This window comes from Syngnathoides biaculeatus, chromosome 13, assembly GCF_019802595.1.
Source record: "Syngnathoides biaculeatus isolate LvHL_M chromosome 13, ASM1980259v1, whole genome shotgun sequence".
Classification (NCBI taxonomy): Eukaryota; Metazoa; Chordata; class Actinopteri; order Syngnathiformes; family Syngnathidae; genus Syngnathoides; species Syngnathoides biaculeatus.
Genome location: NC_084652.1, coordinates 15488787 through 15503635, shown reverse-complemented (window position 1 = coordinate 15503635; position 14849 = coordinate 15488787). Strand labels below are relative to the sequence as shown.

The window sequence follows — 14849 nt, the reverse complement described above, 5'->3', positions numbered from 1 at the left end:
AGAACTGGAGTACCTGGGGCCCACAGGCACAGGAAAAACATGCAAACTCCACAGAGTTGAGGCTGAGTTGACATCCAAGTGGTCACCATATTGGCTGCATCCGCTGTCCATGACGTCACTCGGACATTCCCCAATGAAAACACAAGGTGGACCCTACTATGGGAGACGAACACACCCCTTCTGACACGGAAGCTCTTTTCGAAGAAGAGAACGTCTCACGATCGAGTGAAGTTACCAGGGCAATATTACCCTATTGTTTCGAGCCCTATTCAGATGATATGCGATCATGGCCAAACCGCATCCCCGTCCGATCCACTTCCGTGGCGGAGATCAGCCATTGGAGCTCATCACAGCCGGCCGGCATGGCTCATTTTCGGCACCGAGGTGGCTTATCACGGAGCCGGGGCAGGCTGCTTTAGGGCGTTGCTCATAGGCGCCGCAGTACGCGATGAACAACACATCCAAGGCCGAAGCACTTTACGGCGTTGTCGTCGCACGCGGCTGAGTGAGGCATTGTCGGCTGTGTTCTTCAGAACCGCCGCCGTCCGCAAGCCTGACACGCAGCCTTCGCCGAAGCCGTGACCGGCGGACGCGGCGCCTCGGGCGATGTGGCTCATTTTTGGCGCCGAGGTGGCTTGTCACGGAGCCGAGCTGGGCTGCTTTAAGGAGTTGTTCATAGCCGCCTCCGTCCGTGATGAACAACACCGTTGAGCCCGGGGCGCATTACGGCATTGTCGGCATCGCATGCGGCTGAGTGCTGCATTGTCAGCGTTGTTCAGAGCCGCCACCGTCTGCGAGCCCGACACGCAGCCTTCGCTGGTGAAGCGACACAGCAGCCTTCGCCGGCGAGCCCGGGTCTCTTGCAAACTTATGAAGGGTAAATCCATCCTCTGTTCAAGCAATGTCCAGCAATGCAACGAGCCGGCATTTTGGCTAACGCAAAGGAACAGCGAGCTACCTTTCCAGAGGTAAAACTAATAGAAACAAACAAGTCCACGTGAGGTCGGTCCTGCCCTGTACGTCACTTCTTGCTTCTTCTCGAAAACAAATCCCTTGAGAGGATTTTCATGGCGGGAGTTACAAAAACTGTATATGTCAAAATCATGTTTTGTGGTGAAAAAACGCATGGGTCCATGTCGGCTGCTGTTTTTTCATTAATAACATACTAAAAATCATGCATTTCATGACAGTGGCCCTTTACATTGAACTTTTAACATTCATGTTTGTTAGTCCCCTCCATTTTCTGAGCAGATAGAGGAGGGGAAAACAATTGTCAATACACCCAGGATATCCAGTCACCGTAATATTTTGATAACATGTGATAACCAGGATTTTGCTGACTTATTGCATGAGGGGGAAAACGCTCAAATTCAGGCCACTTATAATTGAATGTGCACCTCCTTGACATTTACGACCTGACTGTTTTTGTGTGTATTTTAACATACACAACACTAATCACACATGATTCGGGCCAATTATTCTTAGGGGTACACTTTACAGAGGTTGCCTTGAATCCTGAATGAATCACAAACGCAATCGGTTTCACCCCCATCATATGTTGACACAGAGTGTAGATGGAATGTTCCGATTCAAAAACAGGGAAGCCAGGTCCTGTAAGTTCAAATATTTTATTGCTTTATGAAATGTCAAGTGAAATTCAACTGTAAAAACCTTCATAATGCTCTGATGTTGACAGAAATGACTGCTGGAAGTCAACACTCGCTCGGTTGTGTCCAACTTTTGACTTTGACCGCGATTGTCAGCACATAAATTAAAAACAAACAAAAAAATACATACATAAACTCTTTGGCATCCTGCTCAAAGCACTATATTATCTATCATAAAAATAATAATAATACAGCTCTGAATAAAAAATATATTTAATAACAATAATAATAATTAACCTGTGGTTGTTAGTTCAAAAGCTCACAGTAAACACAAAAACACGTTTTTAAATCCCCGCACAAACGGTATCTGAACCAGCAGATTAGCCGCACGAGGGGAGCCTACACATGCATACACACATAAATCAGCGATGAATAAACTCAACTCTCCACACACACATTTACAAACAACATCAGATCTGTCTCGGTTTGGCAGAGAGAGAGAAAAAAAAAAAGAAACATTTTGTACAATAAATCACATCTGGTCACGTGGTTCTCGGCCTCAGCGGAACCGGCTGCTGGGACGTCGGAAACACGCAAAACCGGGGTGATTCAACAGTGTTTCTGATATAAATTAGTGAGCAACGGGGACGAAATTGAGGTTACTCAGGTTAAAAAAATAAAAGTAAAAATCCACATTTTGTCGGAGGGGAATGCTGAATATTTACAGTATCATAGAGATAGAGAGAGTGAGAGAGAGAGAAAGAGAGAGAGAGAGAAATGAGAGAGCAGGAAGGGAACAAAAGCTTGAGGCTTAAATTCATATTTGGGAAGATAAATATGCAACTTTATCATGGGATTGGGGTGAAAAATAGGACAGAAAAAGAAGAGAGGAAGTAAGCAGCCATTACTGTATATCCATTTATACGGTGTATAAATATGTTAGCATACAGGCACCAACCACAGTCCAAAATACTGTCCAAGTACCTGGGAAGAGTCCTGGGCCAACTGCCTGCAGCGTCAAGTCCGAGCACAGCTCTTCCTCGAAATATGGGAAAACAGTCCCCCCAAGCTCTCCCCCACACTTTTGATTACCCACAATATTCCGATTTCTTACATCCAATATCTTCTTCCTGTGACAGACTTCACACATTTCGGGAATTCTTTCTCACACTGTTCTGTTTTTTTTTTTTTTAAATAAAAATCTCCACTGCTTCCGACTCCAAATCCTCCAGGCCTCTGAAAGGGTTTAATAGCAACTTCTTTGGTGTTGTCTTATCTGTGTGTGGGGGAGAGAAATACAATTTCTGAGTTTTAAGAAAACAAGTAAAAACAACATTCAATAAATAAAACTCCTGTGCCCTTAATTCAACTTTTGTGAATTACCACGGTCTGAACGACAGACAAACTACGGTATGCACTGATAATGATAATGACAATGAATTTGATATTGTGACCGTAAGTTAAAAATGGACAATTATGCTATTAAACCATTCTCACTTCAAAGAGTTCAATCAGTTCTGCCAGGACACACAATAAACAATCACATTCCCCACAGTCCCACATTTCACACTAAAATTGCCAAGTGAATGATATTTTACATGCTGTATTTACCTCCTTGCTACATTTCTTGAAAGAGTCAAACCATTCCAACTTCAAGTGTCCTATTTGATATTCCAACAATTCAATTTGTCGCTTCTGTTCAGCATTTATGCCAAATTTCTACAGAAACAGCATTCTCTAGTTGTTTTATTGTAACGTGTGCTTCAATTCTCTATTAAAGAAAAAAAATGGTGGCAAAATAGAGGCCGATCCACTATCAGGGACTAAAGGTCAACAGAGATTTTCCACACTCAAGCAGTCTTATGTGAAAAATGTGCTCACTCAACAAGATCCTCATGGTTTCAGAAAGCATGCACATTCCAGAAAGTATCTCATAAACCACAGCATGGTTAATCAGTGAGAGCAGCCATGAAGTTCAACACTCCTTACAGTCACCTGTTTTTTTTTTATTGAAACGCCACAGATTCCCAATACGTGTGCGATTCCCTCAACACTCGTAAAAACAATTATTACCTGCTGAGTGAATGATCAGCCCCTCGTAAACAAAAAGTGCATATCTGGGAGGTGACTCACCGGCGTTGAGCTTGGCGATGCCAGAAGCCTCATCCCCTTTGGTTCCCTCCGTCTCCCGTTCCAGCGTGTTGGGTTCCGAATGAGCGGAAAACAGGTGGCTTGGCAATGTCTGGTCGTCGGAAAGACTCTTACCTATAGCAACAACATCAGTATTTAGATCATCAATCGGGATTACCAACAAAATTTGTCAGCATATTTTTTTTCTCACTCAATAACTGTTGTTCTGCCAAATTAAAATTTACATTTTAATTTTCCATTAAATTCTTGTTTTGTTTCAGTGATTCTCGTGGTTAGCATGGCAGGCAGTCGAATGTTCTGGGTTCGAATCAAGGCTCAGACATTCCAATATGGAGTTTCTCAGTGCTCGAGTTGAGTTTTCTTCAAGGTACTTCTCTTCAGCTTTCCTCCCACATTCCAAAAGCATTCATGTTTGGTACGTTGAAGTCTTAATTGTCAATAGGTGTGAATGCGAGGGAATGACTACTTGTCTATATACAGTGTGCTCTGAGATTGGCTGGCAACCAGTCCAGGATATATCTCTCTTCTCTCGCCGAAAGTCATCTGGGACGGACCCCAGACATGCCGTGAGCGTGAGTTGGTGTTCTCTGTCTGTATGTGCTTGCAATTGACTGGTGACCAGTCCAGGGTGGACCCTGTTTCTCTCACCAATAGTCAGTTTAGGTGAATTGAAATTTCAAAATTTTTCACAGGTGTGAATGTGTGTGTGAATGGTTGTTTGTTAGTACGATATGCGCCCTGCGATCGACTGCCGACTGGTCGAGGGTGAACACCGCCTCTCGCCCGAAGTCAACTGTGATAGCTTCCTACTAGTGCTAAAGAAAACAGCGCGACTGCACATTTCCGTTCCCCACCTCGACTCTTGGTGGTGCTCTTGGTTGTGAAAATGGAGGGCGTGGAGGAGGCCAGTCTCAGGGGTGCCCCGGCTGCGCTGAGGAGGTTCGTGCGGGAACTCTGCTCATCCTTCCGGCCCTGGTCCTGGTGCAGCCGCTGGGTGAGGATCTTGATCACAGCGTCCTTTTCCAAGATTTGAGCGTACAGAGCACGGATTCTGAGAGAAAATGTAGGAACATAGAGTATTAGATAAGTGACAACAAGTACAACTAGCTGATGCACTAAAACAGAGGGCGCATCAGCTTTTGACTAGCGGATGGGAACATGAACTCGAGATTCTGTCAAAAGGTATTTACCGGTTCTCCATTTCTTGATTGCGGACATCCGCGACTGGCAGGTCTTCGTTAAAACTGTTGTTCGAGGAGTGGCAGGGCGAGTGGTTGATGATGGTGGTGTCTCTTCAAAAATCCAAACAAATTACATTTAGCAACCATTGAAAAAGGGAGCCTCGTATTTGTTGTTCCTATTTGCCTTTTTTTGTTTGTTCTGAAAAGCCTTAAATTACAGTTATTTTCAAAGAGTAAAATTGATTGGCTATCTGAGTGAAGTGAGTTACAATCTTGATGAAAGGACAAAGTAAATTTGCCACTCTGGAAGTACCTTTGTGCGGCGGCAGTAGCGGCCACCTCCATGGCGAATTGCCTCATGGTACTCTCCTCCAGGTACTTCTGCTCCCAGCGCACCATGTCGGCCTCCAGCGCCAGGATGCGTTCCTCGCGCTCCCTCAGACGTTCTTGGAGAGAGCCCATGGTCACTCCAGGAGGTTGGGACTGGCGCTGGTAAGTGAACAATAGTTGGTGAGTAAATGGACTTGGGAGCATTTATTTGTTCTGTCACTATTTGTCACTGGCGTTGTTAGATGAACAAAGATTATTTGTAGTTAACAAACGATACTTTCCGAGCAATTCAGTTAAATGGAATCCTTTTTACACACAGCGAATGGGAAACGCCTTCAAGTGGCTTGGCCCAATCAAAGTTAAAACGAAGCAAGGTAACCCACCTGCTGAGCCCTCAAGCTCCTGAGCTCCTGCTCCAGGCGCGTCCTGAGCTTCATCTCCAGGCTCTCTCGCTTCTCGCAGGTGGACTGCAGCTGAGCCAGCGCGCTCTGGAGCCTTTCCACTTTTTCCACGTAGGCCCTCTTCCTACGCAATTCCTCCTCCAGCTGCCGGCCTCGTCCCCGGGCTGCCTCCAGGGCCTCTTCCAGCCTCTTGGTACGGAGGCTCTGCTCATCGGCCTCGGCCCGCAAGCGTTCGGCTTCCCGTTCCATACGCTCTCGTTCCACGTTCTGCTCCTCGTCTGTGAGAGTAGACAAGACACGATCGTGGTAAGTCCGTGCTTTGAGTGTGGAGGTTTTTTTTTTTCCCCCAAGGACCTCCTCGTAATCCTTATTCCAATTAACTATGAACTATGTATACACCTAAACACCACAGAAATCAAAAAATATTCTTGAGGAAAAAACACCTGTTCTATATATATATTAATATAAATATAAGGGGCACAGTGGACAGCTGGTATAGGCTTCAGCATTCCTGCGACCATTCTGAGGATAAGTGGCTCAGAAAATGGATGGCTAAATAGAGATGTTTTATTCATTTATGTGGTTTCACCATCATAACCAACCATGGCTCCAAAGTGACCACCCCTGGTTTACAATCTTAAAAATCTACTCACTCCACTCCAGCAGAAACAGAAAAAAAATCCCCTCCATGGTGGACTGCGTTCATTTAGCGAAGCACTTGTGGAATGCTGAGAGGAGGATGGAGGAAAAAGGAGGGGGGGAGAAAGCCACTCCATCCTTTTGACCCACATAGCGCTTTGGCATTCCCCATCAAGGCCATACAAACACCGACATTCTCCTTGAGCTCAGTTCCTCCCTCAGACAACATAAATTAGTTCAACAACAGGTGGGTGCAGACCAAGAGAGGAGGCCACTTCAATTCACTTCTCTACTTACAATGTGGCTTGAATTCTCTGAAGCCTTCTTAGAGAGGATGCTGAGGTTATGCAAGGGAAATTATTAAATGTGTGAGAATCTTAGCTACGAACAGACCCCACGCCATCCTAATCTAATCAGGCATGTTGACTACACTGGACCAAAATGTGAGAGACCGCACATGATGCTGAATATATCTGTGGTATATCGAGGTGACCTAGACGTCACACCACGCACATAAATGTCTGTTGTAGTGCCAAGACTGACCTGTGAGAGGCAGTATGGTGCCACAGAACATCCAGACTGTCAGAAAATACAAAGAGTAATAGAAGAAAAAAAATGAAGCTAGGCCCACTTTTACCTAAGTTAATGGATTCAAATTCAGCTCGAATTTCTTCTTCTTTGTCTTTTGGCTTGTCCCGTTAGGGGTCGCCACAGCATGTCATCTTTTCCCATCTAGCCTATCTCGTGCACCTTCTTCTTTAACACCCACTGTCCTCATGTCCTCCCTCACAACATCTATCAACTTTTTCTTTGGTCTTCCTCTCGCTTGTTTGCCTGGCAGCTCCTTCCTCTCACCTTGTCTCCAAAACATCCAACTTTAGCTGTCCCTCTAATGAGCTCATTTCTAATCCTATGCAACCTGTTCACTCTGAACGAGAACCTCAGCGTCTTCATTTCTGCCACCTGCAGTTCTGCTTCCTGTTGTTTCTTCAGACATTGTAATAAGAACAAAAGGAATTTCCATCAACATCTTTAACATTCACGATTGTGGGTCCCAATCAATCTCTGAGGCGATTACGCCTGTGAACCATGAGGGCTCCAACTAACAAGAGGGCCCGAAAGCTGGGGCGAGCCACCACCCGAGAAGGTAACAGCCTGCTAACAGTGAGCCTATGTCAAGCGCCAGCTGCGAGCAATCTTTTAGAAACATTTGATAATCAAGTCTATACTAACTTTGATCAGAAGTAGAAGAAAATGCTAAAATTCGTGTGTGTACAATTTTCATCTTTGGGACTTACTTTGCTCAAGGAGTTTGGCCATGATGTGCTGGTTATGGTCAGCGACCTGCACTTCTTTGGCAACGTGCGTCCGGGCGCTTTCCAAGTTCTCCTTCAGGTCTCGGTTGAAATCCTGCAACCGGCGGATTTCGTCCACCAGCTTCCTCCTCAGAGTCTGCTCCAGAGTCTCTCGCTTGCTGCTACCCTGGATCAGTTTCTCGTAGGCCTCAGAAATACGCTGGATTTCCTGCTCCAACTGGGAGGACAACAGAAATAGACGGAGAAGGAATTTTTCGGTTAACCTACTGACATGACTGGCGGGAATTGGAATGTTGCTTTTTGTTGTCACACTCCAGAGAACAGTGGCTTTCAAAGGTGGGTGTGTGAAGCTGTACTCCAAAAATAATTGGAAATAAATCATGTATCATTTTAAAAACGAAACTAGACCAAATACTGTCCAAACCATTTTGAGAACCAAAGGTGTACTTTTAGAGAATTTAGTCAATTTTTCAGTAATAAAAGATGTATTTTTAGAACTGTGGTATTTTTGCAAGAAATAAAACATTACTTTCTTGAAGACAATATAGTTGTATTTTTAGGTGAGAAGGGGACATTTTTTAAACTAAGCTCCTATTGCCTTAGAACAAAAAAAATTTGAAATTCTTTTTTGAGCCATAAACAAATGTTTTAGAATAGTCTTTTCTCTAAGAATTTTTATTTTTTTAAAAAAAGAAATTGGGACTTATTTTTTATGTATTTTATTTTTTTCATTTTTGGACACTATTTCCTTTTTTTTGGCTATGTCCCATTTGTTTTGAGAAAAAAAATAGTATTTTGGAAAATATAGTCTTGTTTTTTGTTTTAGAACAAAATTTCATATTTTTAAGAATATACTTTAATTTTGAGGGAAAAAGGCATATTTTTGAGGATATGGTCTCGTTTTTTGGGGGGGAATATCAGCCTTTTTTCCACAATGAAATGTATAATATGATGAGAATAATTTGGTATTTTTGAAATTATAATGACATAATACTGTCAGTTAACCAGAAATATCACTTTATTCCCATAAAATTATGACTTTTCTCCCCAGGAAAAAACATCTTTGGTCTTTTTTTTATTGGAAAAGTACATTTCATTTTTCCTCTGGTAAATAAAATATCACAATTACTTCTTTTTTTTAATTGCAAAATGATATGCAACTTTTTAATTCCTGTAGCATTTTTGAGTACACGTTGTAGTTAACTGGCTGTAGGATTATGAGTGTTTCCTTGGAAAAAAAAATGTCTTGGACCCAAAAAGTTGGCATACATACATTTCTGTGTGTGTGTGTGTGTGTGGTGTGTGTGTGTGTGTGTGTGTGTGTGTGTGTGCGTGTTACATTTCCCAGAAGGAATTCAAGCCCGCACCACTCCCCATGAGACTGATTTATATCGACATTCCTAAGGGTTGATAGCCGCCATTCCAGGTGCAAACAGATACACACACACACATACCATAGACACAAAGAGCAGCACACAGCGGTCTGTGAAAGGCTGCCAGTTCAAGGAAGGTGTGCATGCCTGTGCCTGGCCTGTGGAAACGGCCCCAAAAAAAGACACCCACCATTACAGGCATGTTTACTCAGGGCTGCGGCCTGAGACGGGAGAAATCTTTCCAACCCTGCTAGTTATCATTCTTTTTGGCTGAGGCCAGAGCCATGTGACATAACTCCATAGATATTGAGAGTGACTGAGGCACTAAAAGTTGTTTCCATCACGTTAAAAAGTTGTAAGCCAGGTTTTCCAACCAGGCGGAGGCGGTGTCGTTTACATTAGCTCATAGCAGAGTGACACACTGTAACACCCCCCCCCACGCCCCCACCCAATAGGTTCAACATAAAGGAAGACTGAAAGAATCAACTCTGTGTGAGGAAAGACACTTTTTGTCCTATTCCCATTCCATTCCCAAAGCCTGGCACATACACACACTGATTTTTAACATCTTCACAACGTACACAACCCACATTCATGACAATTGGCCATCATAAATACTGAAGATGTTCAACATTTATGATTGCCGGCCCCGACCCGGAAAATCACTCCTAACACATCCTGCACCATGGGATTATAATTGAAACATCCAATAATCTACCGACTTTGACTGTAGGGGAGGGAAAATACCACAAGATAAGGACTGCGGATTATCTTGTACAAACATCAGAGAATCTGGCTTTTGCCGACTTTGACCGCAAAGTCAGCACGATTATCACTATGCGTGTACTCCACTTGAGATGGGTAAAATTTCAAGAAAGCTTCTCTATCTTGGACCACTTGTCTGTGAAAGACAATCCCAGCGAGCAGTTGTCTGCATTTGCTCGGCCTCATCTGCACCGCAGCGCTGCAGCTGCCACCTTGCATACCAAAGTGGCCCAGCCAGAGGTCACACCACTGCGTTTGAACACACTCCTCCCATTGTCATCGGCAGCGCATGTCTGCACTGGTTTTAATTCCAAGCAGGCCGTATAGATTTTTCAGGGCAGGCTTGTTCGACAGCATCAGATTGGGTGGTGACCCCGCATGCAGCTGATGGAGAGGTGGAGGGTGAGGGGTTGGGGGTTTCATGGCAGGTGGCAGGCTGCTGTGTAAAAAGTGAAGGCTTTTGTTCGCAGCCAGCTGCTCTTTGTGCGCATTGTAGCTTTTGAGGTTAGGGTTAGGTTACGCATCTTTTTTATCTCTTTGAATTGAGAAATAATACCAGTTGGCTTTTTGAGGTGCTCTTGAGCAAGGAATCTAGCCACTGTAATTATGAAGAGAATATCCCTTTATGTTTCAAAAAAGGTGAAAAAGTATCAGAGCTTGTTGTACTGTCATCATGGAAACCCAAAGATTTTTCATCAAAAGGAGTTTGGCCAACCCACAGACTCTGTCATCATAACGTAAAATGGAACGATAGCCATTTATGCAGGGAAACAAAAGAGTATACGTTTCTCTCTGACCTCACCTTCTGAATACGACCAGTTTTCTCCCGTTGAGCTTCAAGCTCGTGCCTCAGCCTCTCATTCTCCATCAAAAGCAACTCCACTTGGTTGGGCTCCTCCAAGCCAGCAGGGGGGAAGCCGGTGAAAGCATTGTAGCAAGAGACGTCTGCCGGCGGCCCGGACTGGATGTACCTGGTGGGCGAGATGTTGTTAAGGCGTCAATTGGAGCCAACCCAAAACCTTGAGCGAGCGTTGGGGCCAGGCGGAACACTTGAAGGGTCGGACAATAAAGTCTCTATTCTAGCTCCTTGGTCATCAGACGCCCTGGCTCCAGTGAAGAATGTAAAGTGAGGAGCTATACTATTTTTAAAGGCCAAAGTAAGCACGTAAGGTGTTCCAGCTGCAACATGCCAAGTATTACAAATAACTCTGGATGGATGCTGTTGTAAAAAGAAGGAAAGTATGACTCAATCATATGTTTATACTGTGGTGGCCCGTGCATTTGGTACCTCCGCCGTCAGTGCGGACCTACTTGACTTGACTTATAAAAACCTGCAACACTATGCAAAAAGTATATTTAACAGCATGGAACCCTGCCATATTCATCCGGAGCACTTCAGAATATCAATAATTATCTAATAACATGACCAAAGGGGGGGGGGTAATTGATGCCTTCCTAAGAAGAATCATTGTTGCAGATATCTGCCGCATGATGGCGGCAAAGCATTACGTTCATCTAAATGAAGATTCTCAACTCACTGCAACCTAGTTATTGTTTGATAAAGGCACCACAAGATGGCGCCCGGGAACAAACAGTATATATAAAGTTCCAAAACAAAATCTCCAAACGTGAAATTGTGAATATGAAACGGTTAATATGCAGGGTTTAACTATAATTTGTTACATCGGCTACTACTCGTGATTTTTTCAAGCCCTGGGGAAATGAGACTAACAGGGCTATACGCTGAGGCTGAAATCTGACTGGACAAGAAATTTCACATCCATATGCATGTACTGAAAGGAGTGCAGCCAATAGAAAAGCAACCAAATGAAGAGAATAGACTGTTGGGAATGAATTCATACCATTTCAAAGATAGATATGATAGATATTTCATAGATTTAGGTTGTAAATGTAGGTCAGTGCTTCTGATAGTGCTTCAGCCAGCCGAGTGGGCATTGTTGGCCCTGACGTTTAACCAGTGTGAGGAACTATACTACTTTCTAAAGCCCAAAGCTAGCATGTTGGGAGTTCCAGCCACAGGCTGCCAAGTATTACAAATACCTTTGGACCGGTGCTGCTTTTAAAAGAAGGAAAGTATGACTCGAGTTTGTGTTTATGCTTGTGAAACTCAACAAGAAGCCACACCACAGAGTGTGATGTCATGCTGCTTTATAGTGAATAGATGCAATGAAGGCTCAATTTGTACCTGTGCTGCGGGGGCTGCGCCAACTCCTGGGCCTGGTGTGGGATAAATCCTTGTCCCTGGAGAGGAGCAGAGTACTCAGGTGGAGGGTTGCGTTTCTCTGGGCTCTGGGGGCCCCACTGGGTGTAGTAAGCCAGCTCGGGGTAGCTGTGAGAGGTGCTCTTGAGCGCCTCCGCTTTGGCAACTGTGTCGTTCCTCTCCAGAGAGATTTGCATGCGGTGCTCGCTGAGCGACCGAGCGTGGGTGCACTTCCGCTCCATCTCGTCCACCTCCTCGTGGAAAGCGTCCTCGTGGGGCTGCCTGCCAGGGCTCGCCGGGGCCCAGTGGGTGGCCAGGTACTGGGAATGTGCCTTGGCTTGCTCGTAGGTGGGCAGCTCTTCACCGTGGAGCTGGTAGAGTTGAAGGCCACTTTCCGAGTGGTGGAAGTCGCCCTGATGCTCCTGTCCCTGGGGCTCTTGTCTGGCAGAGAGCTGGGGGAATGGAGGCTCCTCCTGGGTGAGGCTCTCTAGTGAGGACCTGGGGCTCCTGCCCATGTCACCCCCGCTGCTCGGCCCACTGTTGCTTCCGCTGCCCCCCCGCAGGGCCTGCTGCTGGATGGCGAGTAAGGTGCGGGTGTCGGTGGGGTTTCCGTAGCGAAGCTGCTCCTGGATGAGCCGGTGTAAGACTGTACCGGACGGCTCCTCGGTGGACGTCATTCTGATTCTTACTGTGGAGTCTGTTGTGTTTCTCTGGATTTCACTGAGGTGGCTGTGAAACCTATCGCCAGGGGAAGGATGGCTGATGAAACACTCATCATGACACATGCAAATAGTATTCAAGCAGAAGGGTGTTTTCACACCAGGGCCCCAAACTAAATCAGTGAACGCTCTATCAGAACTGAAGCAAATTGGACTATTAACATATCCAGCAACAGTTTCAACTGGATTTCAAGGCTTAAGAATGTGAATATAAAGTGGTCCAGGTTCACGTTGCCTTGAGATGTCGCTGGCTCGACAGAAAACGGGAAATCCCTTTCTCGAATAATATTCAGCTAACAGATCAGCTTTGGGTACCAAACTAAATCAGTGGAATTGTGAATATGCCATAACAACCGATCAGACCATTCTAAAGCAAACTGGGCTAAGACAGAAGGGATTCCAATCCAGTTTCAAGGCTTAACATTCACAAAGTGGCCTAAGTTCACTTTGTCATGCCTTTTTCAAACAGCCACCTCCATAGGTGGTTTCAGTTTGATTGTAAGGCCTACCATCGGCCAATGTGAATACTATACACTGTAAGGACTGATCAGACCCTTGGAGAAGAAACTAAACTCAGATCATTTCTAGAAGTGTTTTCAATTCGGTTTCAGTACGTAGTGTAAACAAAAAGTCGCCCAGGTTCACATTGCTTCAATCACTTTTTCAAATGAACTTGTATTGTGAAAACTTTTTAAGAATCACGAATAGCAGTCAAAGAGAAGGGCATTAGGGACTGATCAAACATCTCTAAGGCAGACTGCACCCAGGCAACCTCCAGAAGTGGTTTCAATGTGCTATGTGAACACAAAGTGACCCAGGTTCACGTTGCCTTGAGTCCTCTTTCAAACGACCTCGCCACGTGAGCCCCAACAGAGAAAGGATTCCCTCTTGAGTTTGCCTTATCCATCAATAAAAGTATCTACTCATCTATGGATGAAAGGACCAAAGAATCCGAGTGCCTAGCAAACAAAATAGAGGCATTCATGAGTCCTAAAGGCTTCAATACAGCTTTTTAAAACAAACAAAAAAAAATAATAAAAAAAGAGAATCTGTGTTTGTACAGATTCTCACCAGCGACAACATAAAACCGTGGAAGCTTTTCCCACAGCAAAAAAAAATGCATGCGGCCAAAATTCCAATCTAGTGGGGGAAGGCAAAAAAAAAAAAAAAAAGAGCACCCCTGGCCTGGGAGAATCAGTTTTACTTCTTCCATCTTTGCTTTGAAACTGCCTGTCGGCGTTCAAAAGATACTTAACATGTTTGTCGATCGTGTTTGGAATTTTGAAAAGAAGGCAAAGTCAGTCTTACCAGCTCAGGCTCTCATACTCGAAACTAGACGTGGTTTCTCTAATGTGTGGAAATCCAAAGGGTCTGTATAAATTCCAACCCCGTGTGCGTCGTTTTCTTTTTTTGGGTTGACTTTGAGGAAACCAAAAACGCGCGTCCTCCCCTTTTGCTGCTGCTGTGTGAAATGTTGCTTATGCTGGGGGAAGCAGGCGGGCGGATAATAAGCCAGCAGGGAGGAGGGACCCAATTGGGAATGCCAAGAATGTTCAACTGAAGCTCCCTCGGGGGATCAGGCGTGTAAAAAGCAGCCAGGAGGAGGAAGGGCTTGCTGGGCTTTATCATTTAACATGGAGCGCAATACAAAAACAAGGCAAAGCATTTGGCCATCCACTTATAAAGCTGTGCGTTCGCATCGGATGTGGCAAAAGTTCACACACCCTGTAGCGTACTTAAGTTGAAGTACAAAAAAAAGGGGGGAAAAAGATTGTAAGGGATGTACGAATAATGATTCAATTCCTTTATTTAAGCAAAAGTAAAATTAAAAATAAGTTTGAAATGTCCTTAGGTACAAAATCATGTATTTTTTTTTACTGTCAATTAGAGTGAAGTATATACATTAGCCAATTTGATAACAAAAATCTGTTCACACAAAATCATTTTCACTCTAGTCATTCTTTTTTTTTATGCCAAGGCATAAGACAACTAAGCACCTGTTTAGAAGTTTTTTTTATTTTTGTTTTTACTTTCTTCAAGTTCCATTGAGGAAGGACAGAGTAACAAAAATAAAGACAAATGTTAGGATCGATGTTTTTTTTCCATTTAATGACAGTTTTTGTTCAATTTTACATAGTTTTATTCA

The 14849-nt window shown here is 44.3% G+C and overlaps 1 protein-coding gene across 1 annotated transcript; it reads right to left on the bottom strand.

Moving 5' to 3' along the window:
* Positions 1 to 1618: 1618 nt before the first annotated feature.
* Positions 1619 to 14269, bottom strand: amotl2b (angiomotin like 2b). The gene is made up of 10 exons (XM_061840039.1): positions 14012 to 14269; positions 11970 to 12722; positions 10566 to 10734; positions 7608 to 7842; positions 5653 to 5948; positions 5253 to 5428; positions 4949 to 5050; positions 4613 to 4809; positions 3741 to 3872; positions 1619 to 2883 (listed from the first exon to the last, which is right to left on the bottom strand). The coding sequence occupies exons 2-10, from the start codon at positions 12659 to 12661 to the stop codon at positions 2798 to 2800; spliced, it is 2085 nt and encodes a 694-aa protein (XP_061696023.1). The 5' UTR covers positions 12662 to 12722; positions 14012 to 14269; the 3' UTR covers positions 1619 to 2797.
* Between the last annotated feature and the right edge of the window lie 580 nt (positions 14270 to 14849).

Bases quoted from the DNA above. Each gene is read 5' to 3' on its own strand.
- amotl2b (XM_061840039.1), bottom strand. From the start codon at position 12,661: ATGACGTCCACCGAGGAGCCGTCCGGTACAGTCTTACACCGGCTCATC. The intron at 7,843-10,565 runs GTGAGGTCAGAG...TTGTCCTCCCAG, and splicing joins AAACTGGTCGTATTCAGAAG to TTGGAGCAGGAAATCCAGCG. The intron at 5,051-5,252 runs GTACTTCCAGAG...GGATTTTTGAAG, and splicing joins GCTACTGCCGCCGCACAAAG to AGACACCACCATCATCAACC.